Source organism: Corvus moneduloides, chromosome 17, assembly GCF_009650955.1.
Source record: "Corvus moneduloides isolate bCorMon1 chromosome 17, bCorMon1.pri, whole genome shotgun sequence".
Taxonomy (NCBI): Eukaryota; Metazoa; Chordata; class Aves; order Passeriformes; family Corvidae; genus Corvus; species Corvus moneduloides.
The window spans coordinates 15,684,142-15,696,179 of record NC_045492.1 but is presented as its reverse complement, the minus strand read 5'-3'; the positions used below and the strand labels follow the sequence as shown (position 1 = coordinate 15,696,179).

The window sequence follows — 12,038 nt, the reverse complement described above, 5'->3', positions numbered from 1 at the left end:
AGACCCCCGAGTGACCCCCCTGAGATCCCTGAGCCCCCCGAGTGACCCTCCTGAGCCCCCCGAGTGACCCCCCTGAGCCCCCCGAGTGACCCCCCTGAGATCCCTGAGCCCCCCGAGTGACCCTCCTGAGCCCCCCGAGTGACCCCCCTGAGCCCCCCGAGTGACCCCCCTGAGATCCCTGAGCCCCCCGAGTGACCCCTCTGAGACCCCCGAGTGACCCCCCTGAGCCCCCCGAGTGACCCCCCTGAGATCCCTGAGCCCCCCGAGTGACCCTCCTGAGACCCCCGAGTGACCCCCCTGAGATCCCTGAGACCCCCAAGTGACCCCCCTGAGACCCCCGAGTGACCCTCCTGAGCCCCCCGAGTGACCCCCCTGAGATCCCTGAGCCCCCCGAGTGACCCTCCTGAGACCCCCGAGTGACCCCCCTGAGATCCCTGAGCCCCCCGAGTGACCCCCCGGAGCCCCCCGAGTGACCCTCCTGAGCCCCCCGAGTGACCCCCCTGAGATCCCCGAGTGAGCGCTGACCCCCCCAGCCCCTGCCCAAGGGTCCTGGTTATCGGGGAGTGGGGGGAGATGGGGTGACACACGTGTGACACGTGACACGTGGCCTGGCTGTGACCCCGGTATGGCCCCCGTGTGGCCCCGGTGTGGCCCCGGTGTGACCCCCATGTCACCCCGGTGTGACCCCCGTGTCCCCAGGTGAGCGGGGGGCCATGGTCTCCTCCACCCTCAAGTTGGGCATCTCCATCCTCAACGGGGGCAACGCCGACGTGCAGCAGGTGCGGCCCCCCTGTGTCCCCTGTGGGTCATGGGTGTCCCCTGTGTTCCCCTGTGTCCCCTGTGTCCCCTGTGGGGTCACGGGTGTCCCCTGTGTCCCCTGTGTCCCCTGTGGGGTCACGGGCATCCCCTGTGTCCCCCTGTGTCCCCTGTGTCCCCTGTGGGGTCACGGGTGTCCCCTGTGTCCCCTGTGTCCCCTGTGTCCCCTGTGGGGTCACGGGTGTCCCCTGTGTCCCCTGTGTCCCCTGTGGGGTCACGGGCATCCCCTGTGTCCCCCTGTGTCCCCTGTGTCCCCTGTGGGGTCACGGGTGTCCCCTGTGTCCCCTGTGTCCCCTGTGGGGTCACGAGCATCCCCTGTGTCCCCTGTGTCCTCTGTGTCCCCTGTGGGGTCACAGGCGTCCCCTGTGTCCCCCTGTGGGGTCACGGGTGTCCCTTGTGTCCCCCTGTGTCCCCTGTGTCCCCTGTGGGGTCATGGGTGTCCCCTGTGTCCCCTGTGTCCCCACGTGTGCCCTGTGCCCCCCACAGAAGATGCTGGAGTACCTCAAATCCAAGCGTGAGGTCGGCTTCTTCCAGAGCGTCCAGGCCCTGATGCAAACCTGCAGGTACCGGCATCGGGGTCCCCCCGGGGTGCTGGGGGGTCCCCGGGAGCAGCAGGGACCCCCGGGGCTGTCCCCTGTGCCCCCTGACCCCGTTCCCCGCAGCGTGCTGGACCTGAACGCCTTCGAGCGGCAGAACAAGGCCGAGGGGCTGGGCATGGTCACCGAGGAGGGGACGAGTGAGTGGGGGGCCGGGACCCCCCGGGACCCTCGAGGGGAGAGGGGGGCGGGACTGAGGGGGAGGGCCCGTTCTGCACCCCAAAAGCCCCGCGCTGCTCCCCCCGTGCCCCTGCTGTGATCCCTGACCCAGAGTTCCCCCAAAATCTAATGCCCCTCCACCCCAATGCCCCCCGAACCCTAATGCACCCCCAGCTCCCCCCTAATGCCCCCCTAAACCCCAACTGCCCCCAATTCCTCTCCAATCCCCCCCAAACCCCTAATGCCCCCCAAAATCCTACTGAACCCCCCAAAATCCTAATCCCCCCCCTCCAACACCCCTCCAACCCTAATGCCCCCCAAAATCTAATGTCCCCCCCATCCCAATTCCCCCCAAATCCCCAGTTCCTCCCCCGGATCCCGAATCCCCCCTGGATCCCCACTCCCAGCCCCACTCCCAGACCCCCCCCCCCGCTCACTGTCTCTTCTCTCCCCCCGGCTCCGCTGGCAGTCATCAGCCGGGAGAACGGTAAATACGGGGGGCTCGGGGGGCTGCAGCGGGGCTTGGGGGGCCGCAGGGGGCTCTGAGGGGCTCGGGGGGCTGCAGGGGGGCTCCAGGGGGGCTCAGGGGGCTCCAGGGCCAGAGGGAGTGCCCATAGCAGGGCTGGGGGGGGGGCTGTAGGGGCCTGGGGGGGCTGCAGGGGGGCCACAGGGGCCTTGGGCTGTGCAGGGTTATGGGGCTGGGGGTGCCAGGGGGCCGTGGGGGGTTGGGGATGGGGGCTGTAGGGGATTACAGGGGCCGTGGGGGCCACAGCGGGGCTGTGGGGCACGGGGGGATCGGGCTGGGGGTCTGTAGGGGTGTCGGGGGCTGTAGGGGGGACAGGGTTGGGGTCCCACAGGGGTCAGGGCTCACTGAAGGCTCTGTGGGGCTCTGGGGGGGGCAGGAGGAGGGTGGCCTGTCCCCGTGTCCCCGCTTGTCCCGCTTGTGTCCCCTCCCCCCTCTAACCCCCTGCCACCCCTATGTCCCCACCGTCACCCTGCTTGTCCCTGTGCCACCCCAGCGTCCCCTGTGGTGCCCCCACTGCCACCCTGCTCGTCCCTGTGCCACTCTGTGGTGTCCCCGTGCCACCCCGGGGTGTCCCTGTGCCACTCTATGGTGTCCCCGTGCCACCTCAGATTGTCCCCGTGCCACTCTATGGCGTCCCTGTGCCAGCCTGGGGTGTCCCCGTGCCAGCCTGGGGTGTGTCCTGGTGCCATCTCGGTGTGTCCCTGTCACGCCAGGGTGTCCCCGTGCCACTCTGTGGTGTCCCTGTGCCACTCTGTGGTGTCCCCGTGCCACTGGGGCGTGTCCCCGTGCCACCCGTGACCCCAGGTGACCCCGCTGTCCCTGTGTCCCCCCCGTGTCCCCCCAGGGGAGAAGGTGATGTCGGACGATGAATTCACCCAGGACCTGTTCCGGCTGCTGCAGCTGCTCTGCGAGGGCCACAACAACGGTGGGGACACGGGGGGGACACCTGGGGACACGGGGGGGACACCTGGGGACACAGGGGGACAGCTGGGGACATGGTGGGGGACAGCTGGGGACAGGGGGGGACAGCTGGGGACATGGGGGGACAGCTGGGGACATGGGGGGGGACACCTGGGGACACGGGGGGGACACCTGGGGACACGGGGGGGACACGTGGGGACAGGGGAGGGACACCTGGGGACATGGAGGGGACACCTGGGGACAGGGGAGGGACACCTGGGGACATGGAGGGGACACCTGGGGACACGGGGGGGACACATGGGGACAGGGGAGGGACACCTGGGGACATGGAGGGGACACCTGGGGACAGGGGAGGGACACCTGGGGACACGGCTCAGACACGGCTCGGGGGGTTCTGTGTGGGGAAGAGGGGCTTGGGGGTCCCTGGGGCAGGAGGGGCCGGGGAAAGGGGGGTGACAGGGGGAGGAGGGGACACAGGGGGACGCGAGGGGACCCAGGTGACACCGAGGTGACCCCGGGGGTGTCCCTGTCCCCCCCAGACTTCCAGAACTACCTGCGGACGCAGACGGGGAACACGACCACCATCAACATCATCATCTGCACCGTGGATTACCTGCTGCGCCTGCAGGTGACACCCCGGTGTCCCCAGGAGCCAGCAGTGACTGCTGCTGGCCCCGTGGCCCCTCGATGGCCCCTCGATGGCCCCTCGATGGCCCCAATGTCCCCGCTGTCCCCAGGAGTCCATCAGTGACTTCTACTGGTACTACTCGGGCAAGGACGTCATTGACGAGCAGGGCAAGAGGAACTTCTCCAAGGCCATGGCCGTGGCCAAGCAGGTGTTCAACAGCCTCACCGAGTACATCCAGGTGAGACCCCAAACCCCCCTGGGACCCCCAAACCCCCTGGGACCCCCCGAGCCCCCCATGGCCATGGCCAAGCAGGTGTTCAACAGCCTCACTGAGTACATCCAGGTGAGACCCCAAACCCCCCTGGGACCCCCCAAATCCCCTGGGACCCCCAAATGCCCCCAAACCTCCCCAGTGCTCCCAGTGTCCCCAGTGCCCTGGGGGCTCTCGGGGGTCCCTCCCAGTGTGCCGGTGTCCCCCAGGGCCCCTGTACTGGGAACCAGCAGAGCCTGGCCCACAGCCGCCTCTGGGACGCCGTCGTCGGCTTCCTGCACGTCTTCGCACACATGATGAAGAAGCTGGCTCAGGTGGGCACTGGGAGCACTGGGAGGGGACTGGTGGCACTGGGAAGTTACTGGTTGGGGCACTAGGATGGCACTGGGGTGCAGTGGGGGTTACTGGGAGGTAACTGGGAGCTCTGGTGCCTGCCCAGGACTCGTCCCAGCTGGGGCTGCTGAAGGAGCTGCTGGACCTGCAGAAGGACATGGTGGTGATGCTGCTGTCCCTGCTCGAAGGTACCGGGGACCCCCTGTCCCCAAGGGGTCCCTTGACCACCCGGGTGTCCCCTGATGCCAGGATGTCCCTTGACCACCCAGGTGTCCCCACACCCCCAGGGCACCCCCGAGGCTCTGGGGACACCCGCTGACCTGTGACAGCGCCGTGTCCCCCCAGGGAACGTGGTGAACGGGACGATTGCGCGGCAGATGGTGGACATGCTGGTGGAGTCCTCCAGCAACGTCACCATGATCCTCAAGTTCTTCGACATGTTCCTGAAGCTGCGCGACATCGTCTCGTCCGACGCCTTCCGGCACTTTGTCACTGACCCGCGCGGGCTCATCTCCAAGAAGGACTTCCAGAAGGCCATGGACAGCCAGAAGCAGTACGAGCCCGACGAGATCCAGTTCCTGCTGTCGTGCTCCGAGGCCGATGAGAACGAGATGATCGACGTGGAGAGCTTCGCCCAGCGCTTCCAGGAGCCCGCGCGCGACATCGGCTTCAACGTGGCCGTGCTGCTGACCAACCTGTCCGAGCACGTCCCGCACGACCAGCGCCTCAAGACCTTCCTGGAGCAGGCCGAGAGCATCCTGGACTACTTCCGCCCGTTCCTGGGCCGCATCGAGATCATGGGCGCGGCGCGGCGCATCGAGCGCATCTACTTCGAGATCAGCGGCGCCAACAAGGCGCAGTGGGAGATGCCGCAGGTCAAGGAGTCCAAGCGCCAGTTCATCTTCGACGTGGTCAACGAGGGCGGCGAGGCCGAGAAGATGGAGCTCTTCGTCAACTTCTGCGAGGACACCATCTTCGAGATGCAGATCGCCTCACGCATCTCCGAGGAGGAGGCGCCGCGCGACGAGGAGGAGGACGAGGACGAGGACAGGGAGGAAGAGGAGCCGGCCAGCGTGGAGGCGCCGGCACCGGCGCTGCCGGGCGTGGGGCTGCTGCGGCGGCTGCTGGGGTCTCCCCAGACGTGGCGCCGCAGGATCAGGAGGCTGCGGAAGAAGTCGGGGCGGGAGCTGGCGTGGGAGGCGGGGGCGGGCGTGGGGCGCGTGGCCCTGGGGGGCGTGCTGGGGGGGCTGGGGGTGCTGGGGGCCGTGGGGCGCCTGGCCTGGAGCTCCCTGTTCGGGGGTGGCCTGGTGGAGGGGGCGCAGCGCCTGGGGGTCATCGAGGTGCTGGGCTCCATGCCCGACCCCACCCAGGACGCCGTGGGCGGCGGCGAGGCCGGCGCGGGGGACGAGCGGGGACCCCCGGAGCCGGAGCAGCCCCCCGAGGCGCAGCTGGAGGCGCCCCCGGCCGAGGAGGAGGAGGAGGAGGAGGAGCGGTGGGAGGCGAAGCCGGCGCCGGCGGGGCCGGGGGCGCGCAAGGACCCCCATTTCCGGCTGGCGGCCCCCGACGCCCCGGGGGGGCTCGGGGACATCGGGGAGCCCCCCGGGGCTGAGCCCCCCACCCCCGAGGGGACCCCCATCCTGCGCAGGAAGATCGGGGTAAGGGGGCAGGGGGATCCGGGGGGCTCCAGGGGGGTGGGGGGCGTCTGGGAGGGGCAGTGGCGTTTTGGGGGTCCCCGTGGGGGGAGTTTGGGGATCTTTAGTGGGGGTGGGCCCCAGGGGGTCACTGTGAAGGCTGGGACATGGAGGGGGTGAGATTTTGGGGGTTCCCAGTGGGGGGATTTTGGGGGACCTGGGGGAATGATTTTGGGGGTCCCTTTGAGGGGGGACGTCCCCAGAGGTCCCCTGTGGGGGTGGGACACAGTGGGTGTCCCCAAAACCCTGATTCCCACCCCCCCCGTGCCTGAGGGGGAACTGGGGGGGTCCAGGGGGATGAGCCCCCCCAGGTCCCCCCTCTGACCCCCCTTGTCCCCCCCAGGAGGCGGTGGAGCAGGTGGGAGAGGGGCAGAAGGAGGAGGAGCCCCCGGCCGAGACCGAGAAAGCCGAGTAAGGGCGGGGAATTTGGGGGGGGTCCCAGCCCCCCTGGGCGCCGGGGCAGGGGTGTCCCCGAGCCCCCCAGCCCAAGCCTGCTCTGTCCCCAGCACAGAGAACGGGGAGAAGGCCGGGGGTCCCGAGGGGGCCGAGGAGGGGCCGGAGCCCAGGGCCCCCCCGAAGCGGCGCAAGTCGGTGCCCAGGGAGCGCCGGGAGCCCCCGGCCGAGGGGGGCTTCGACTTCTGGGGAGAGCTGGAGGTCCAGAGGGTCAAGTTCCTGGTAAGGGGGGGCTTGGGGGTCTCTGGGGGAGCTTGGGGGTCCCTCGAGGCTATTTGGGGTGCTGGGAGGGGGTCCTGGGCCTGGCCCCCCCCAGGTGGGTGCTCAGGAGCGTCTTGACCCCCCCCCCCCCCCCAGAATTACCTGTCACGGAACTTCTACAACCTGCGGTTCCTGGCGCTGTTCCTGGCCTTCGCCATCAACTTCATCCTCCTCTTCTACAAGGTGGGGGGCTGGGGGGGCTGGGGGGTCCTGGGTTCCCACAGAGGTGGGGGGATGAGGTGGGGGCACATCAGACACCGCCCCAGGTACCACTGGGACACCCAGCGTGGAGGAGCGGGTTTGGGGACACCCCCATGTCCCCACAGAGGGGGCTTGGGGGCACTTTGGACCCCCTCAGACCCCGGGTACCCCGCTGTGGTGGGTTTGGGGGCACTTCGGACCCCCTCAGACCCCACTGTGGGGGGTTTGGGGGCACTTTGAACCCCCTCAGACCCCACTGTGGGGGGTTTGGGGGCACTTCGGACCCCCTCAGACCCCGGGTACCCCGCTGTGGGGGGTTTGGGGGCACTTCGGACCCCCTCAGACCCCACTGTGGGGGGTTTGGGGGCACTTTGGACCCCCTCAGACCCCGGGTACCCCGCTGTGGGGGTTTGGGGGCACTTTGAACCCCCTCAGACCCCGGGTACCCTGCTGTGGGGGCTTGGGAGCACTTTGGACCCCCTCAGACCCCGCTGTGGGGGGTTTGGGGGCACTTCGGACCCCCTCAGACCCCGGGTACCCCGCTGTGGGGGGTTTGGGACCCCCCGGCCCCAGCGGGGGCTCTCACCGTGTCCCTCTCGCCGCAGGTGTCCGAGCACCCCCCGGGCGCCCTGGAGGAGCCCGAGGGCTCGGGGGCGGCCCCGGAGGAGGACGGGGGCGTCCCGGGGGGCGCCGAGGCCGCGGCGGGGCTCGCGGAGGAGCCCGAGGTTTATTATTTCCTGGAGGAGAGCACGGGCTACATGGGCCCGGCGCTGCGGGGGCTGGCGCTGGCCCACACGCTGGTGGCCTTCCTCTGCATCATCGGCTACAACTGCCTCAAGGTGACCCCCCGGGACCCCCTGTGCGCGTCCCCCCGGGTGACCCCCTGGGCCCCCCGGTGAGCCCGTGGCCTGTCCCCAGATCCCCCTGGTGATCTTCAAGCGCGAGAAGGAGGTGGCACGGCGCCTCGAGTTCTCGGGGCTCTACATCACCGAGCAGCCCCCCGACGACGACGTCAAGGGCCAGTGGGACCGCCTGGTGCTCAACGCCCAGTACGGCACCGGGAGGCACCGGGAGGGCACTGGGGAGTCACGGGAGGAGGGTTCAGGGCATCCTGGGGGCATCTGAGGGGCTGGAAGGGAGGTTTGGGGGATTTAGGGAGCTCTGGGAGGTCTGAGAGAGGTTTCGGGGGGGTCCCGGGGGGTCTGGTGGGACCAACTGTGACCCCCTGAGGCCCCCCCTGCACCAGCCGTGTCTTGGGGGAGGGGTGTGGTCACCACTGACCCCCCTGACCCCCCTTTTCCTCCCTGACCCCCCCAGATCCTTCCCCAGCAACTACTGGGACAAGTTCATCAAGAGGAAGGTGAGGAGGGGTCCTGGATGGGGACTGGGACCCCCTACCCCGATTTTGGAGGTGTCCCCCGACATTCTGGGGGTCCTTCCCTCAATTTTGGGGCACCCCCCCCTCAATTCTGGGGCCCCCCCAGGTGCTGGAGAAGTACGGGGACATCTACGGGCGGGAGAGGATCGCGGAGCTGCTGGGGATGGACCTGGCCAGCGTGGAGATCGGGGCGCAGGGGGAGCGCAGAACCCCCCCCGACAGCTCCCTGCTCACCTGGTGGGCTGGGGGACCTGGGGGGTTGGGGTCCTATAGGGGTCTAAGGGGGGATTCGGGGGTCCTGGATGGTCCTAGGGGGGCCCAGGGGTAGTCAGACACCTCGTGGGTCTGGGGGCTCCCCCAGGGAGTCCTGACCCTTCTTGGGGATGTCCCCACGTGCTCACCCCCCTGTGCCCCCGCAGGATCACATCCATCGACATCCGGTACCAGATCTGGAAATTTGGGGTGATTTTCACCGATAACGTGAGTGGGGGCTCACCTGGGCCATGATCCTAGGCCATGGGACCCCCTGGCTTTGGGGGGACCCCCTGGCTTTGGGGTGACCCCCCCGTGTCCCCCCAGTCGTTCCTGTACCTCACCTGGTACATGGCCATGTCATTGCTGGGCCACTACAACAACTTCTTCTTCGCCTCCCACCTGCTGGACATCGCCATGGGTGTGAAGACGCTGCGCACCATCCTGTCCTCCGTCACCCACAACGGCAAACAGGTGGGGGGAGTCCTGCGGGGGCCGGCGGCCCGGGGGGGTCCCGTGGCCCCCCTGACCGCCCTGTGCTCAGCTGGTGATGACCGTGGGGCTGCTGGCCGTGGTGGTCTACCTGTACACCGTGGTGGCCTTCAACTTCTTCCGCAAGTTCTACAACAAGAGCGAGGACGAGGACGAGCCCGACATGAAGTGTGACGACATGATGACGGTGAGGGGGGGCCCGGGGGCATCGAGGCGGGGTGCAGAGGGTCCCCAGCTGGATTTTTGGGGCTCTCTGGGGGCACCGGGAGGTCTCAGGGGTCCCTGACCCTGCTGTGTCCCCCCAGTGTTACCTGTTCCACATGTACGTGGGGGTCCGGGCCGGGGGGGGCATCGGGGACGAGATCGAGGACCCCGCGGGGGACGATTACGAGCTCTACCGCGTCGTCTTCGACATCACCTTCTTCTTCTTCGTCATCGTCATCCTCCTGGCCATCATCCAGGGTGGGCACCCTGCGGGGGGATGGGGAGGGGGCTACGGGGGGTCTGGGGATCATCATCATCCTCCTGGCTTCATCCAGGGTGGGCACCGCTTGGGGGGCAGTTTGGGGGTCCTAAAAGGGGCTATGGGGGGGCCTGGGGGGGAGGTCCCATCTCGCTGACCCCCCCCTTTTTGTGCCCCCCAGGTCTGATCATCGACGCCTTCGGGGAACTGCGGGACCAGCAGGAGCAGGTGAAGGAGGACATGGAGGTGAGTGGGGGGGGGACAGGAGGGTGAGGCCCCCCCAGTTCGGATTGGGGGGTTCAGGGACCCCTCTCTGACTCCCCCCGGGCCCCCTCCCCAGACTAAATGTTTCATCTGTGGCATCGGGAGCGACTACTTCGACACGACGCCCCATGGCTTCGAGACCCACACGCTGGAGGAGCACAACCTGGCCAACTACATGTGAGACCTGGGGGGCTTGGGGGGGCTATGGGGGATTTTAGGGGGATCCCAGAGAAGATGGGGGTCCCCCTTGACCTCTGAGACCCCGAATTTCACACCCCCCGCAGGTTTTTCCTGATGTATTTGATCAACAAGGACGAGACGGAGCACACGGGGCAGGTGGGGAGAAGGGGGGGTCCTGGGGAGGGTTGTGGGGGCTGGGGGAGTCCAGGAAGGGTCTGGGGGTGCTTTGGGGGGCTTGGGTGGGGGGGCACAGGGAGGGTCCCATTGGGAGTCCCATGAAGGGTCTCTATGGGATTTGGGGAAGGGGTCCTGTAGGACTTGGGGGGGTGTCTGGTGATATCTGTGAAATTTGGGGGGGGGTCTCCCAGTGCCAGTGGGTCGGCGGTGCTGTGGGGGGTTCCCCATGCCCTGACCCCCCTCCCCAATTCCTCCCCCAGGAATCTTACGTGTGGAAGATGTACCAGGAGCGCTGCTGGGATTTCTTCCCGGCCGGCGACTGCTTCCGCAAGCAATACGAGGATCAGCTGGGATGACCCCCAGGAACCCCAAACACCCTTCCCAAAACCCCCTTAAAGTGCCTTTTATTCCCCCCCTCCCACCAAACGCTGCTGAGTGCCACTGGCTCGTTACTGACCCCCCTGAAACACCCCCCGACTCCCCAGAATTACCCCAGACGCTCTTTAAGTGCCTTTCCTCCCCCCTCAATAAACGCTGCCGAGTGTCGCTGCCCCTCCGGCTCATTACTGACCCCGCTGGGGGCCCCCAAAATACCAGGGGCCTGAGGGGTAAAAGGGTGGGAAGCATGAGGGGAAAAGAGTGAGAACTGTGAGGGGAAAACGGGAGGGAAACATGAGGGGAGAAAAGGGCGGGAAACGTGAGGGGAAAAAGGGTGGGACCTGTGAGGGGAGAAAAGGGAGGGAAGCATGAGGGGAGAAGAGTGAGAACTGTGAGGGGAAAAAGGGAGGGAAACGTGAGGGGAAAAGGGAGAGAAACGTGAGGGGAGAAAAGGGAGGGAAACGTGAGGGGAAAAGGGAGAGAAACGTGAGGGGAGAAAAGAGCGGGAAATGTGAGGGGAAAAAGGGTGGGAAACGTGAGGGGAAAAAGAGCGGGTAACGTGAGGGGAGAAAAGGGCGGGAAATGTGAGGGGAAAAAGAGCGGGAAATGTGAGGGGACAAAAGGGCGGGAAACGTGAGGGGAAAAAGAGGGAAACGTGAGGGGAAAAGGAAGAGAAACGTGAGGGGGAAAAAGAGGGAAATGTGAGGAAAGAAAAGGGCGGGAACCGTGAGGGGAAAAGGGTGAGAAATGTGAGGGGAAAAGGGGGGGAACCGTGAGGGGAAAAACGGGGGGAACTGTGAGGGGAGAAAAGGGCGGGAACTGTGAGGGGAGAAAAGGGCGGGAAACGTGAGGGGAGAAAAGAGCGGGAAACGTGAGGGGAAAAGGGCGGGAACCATGAGGGGAAAAGGGTGAGAAATGTGAGGGGAAAAGGGGGGGAACCATGAGGGGGAAAACGGGGGGAACTGTGAGGGGAGAAAAGGGAGAGAAACGTGAGGGGAGAAAAGAGCGGGAAACGTGAGGGGAAAAAGGGCGGGAAACGTGAGGGGAAAAAGAGCGGGAAACGTGAGGGGAAAAAGGGCGGGAAACATGAGAGGAAAAAGAGCGGGAAACGTGAGGGGAAAAGGGGGGGAACCGTGAGGGGAAAAAGGGGTGAACTGTGAGGGGAGAACAGGGCGGGAACTGTGAGGGGAGAAAAGGGCGGGAAACGTGAGGGGAAAAGGGGAGGAAACGTGAGGGGGAAAGGGCGGGAAACGTGAGGGGGAAAAAGAGCAGGAAAAAAGGCAGGAAATATGAGGGAAAAACAAAAAGAAGTGAGGGAAAAAGGGTGGGAAAAGGGAGAGAAAAAAGGATGGGGAACCTAAGGGAAAAACCCCCAAGACAACTTAGGGGACCCTGTGCTCACATGTACCTCACATTTTACCCCCAAAATATTCCATCGCTTACAGATCACCTCAGGTTTTACCCCCACAATTGTCCTGACCTGTTCAATAAAAATTACCTCAATTTTGCCCCCAAAATATCCCCTACTAACAACCTAATTTTTACCTCAACATGTTCATTCTCTCCCCTAAACATTACCTTGTTTGGCCACATCCTGG

The 12,038-nt window shown here is 66.4% G+C and overlaps 1 protein-coding gene across 1 annotated transcript in view; it reads left to right on the top strand.

Moving 5' to 3' along the window:
• RYR1 (ryanodine receptor 1) overlaps positions 1-10,614 on the top strand; it is a 72,983-nt gene extending 62,369 nt beyond the window's left edge. Inside the window, exons 82-106 of the mRNA XM_032127174.1 lie at positions 700-779; positions 1,303-1,379; positions 1,479-1,552; positions 2,041-2,058; positions 2,942-3,022; positions 3,558-3,646; positions 3,756-3,884; positions 4,127-4,231; positions 4,357-4,438; positions 4,596-5,905; positions 6,285-6,352; positions 6,448-6,616; positions 6,752-6,838; positions 7,462-7,695; positions 7,775-7,905; positions 8,174-8,216; positions 8,341-8,471; positions 8,654-8,714; positions 8,814-8,960; positions 9,031-9,165; positions 9,284-9,440; positions 9,623-9,687; positions 9,782-9,882; positions 9,990-10,041; positions 10,323-10,614. Of these exons, the coding sequence (XP_031983065.1) occupies positions 700-779; positions 1,303-1,379; positions 1,479-1,552; positions 2,041-2,058; positions 2,942-3,022; positions 3,558-3,646; positions 3,756-3,884; positions 4,127-4,231; positions 4,357-4,438; positions 4,596-5,905; positions 6,285-6,352; positions 6,448-6,616; positions 6,752-6,838; positions 7,462-7,695; positions 7,775-7,905; positions 8,174-8,216; positions 8,341-8,471; positions 8,654-8,714; positions 8,814-8,960; positions 9,031-9,165; positions 9,284-9,440; positions 9,623-9,687; positions 9,782-9,882; positions 9,990-10,041; positions 10,323-10,418 (3,722 nt within the window). The 3' untranslated portion in view covers positions 10,419-10,614. The remainder of the gene's footprint in view (positions 1-699; positions 780-1,302; positions 1,380-1,478; positions 1,553-2,040; positions 2,059-2,941; positions 3,023-3,557; positions 3,647-3,755; positions 3,885-4,126; positions 4,232-4,356; positions 4,439-4,595; positions 5,906-6,284; positions 6,353-6,447; positions 6,617-6,751; positions 6,839-7,461; positions 7,696-7,774; positions 7,906-8,173; positions 8,217-8,340; positions 8,472-8,653; positions 8,715-8,813; positions 8,961-9,030; positions 9,166-9,283; positions 9,441-9,622; positions 9,688-9,781; positions 9,883-9,989; positions 10,042-10,322) is intronic.
• The last annotated feature ends 1,424 nt before the right edge of the window (positions 10,615-12,038 follow it).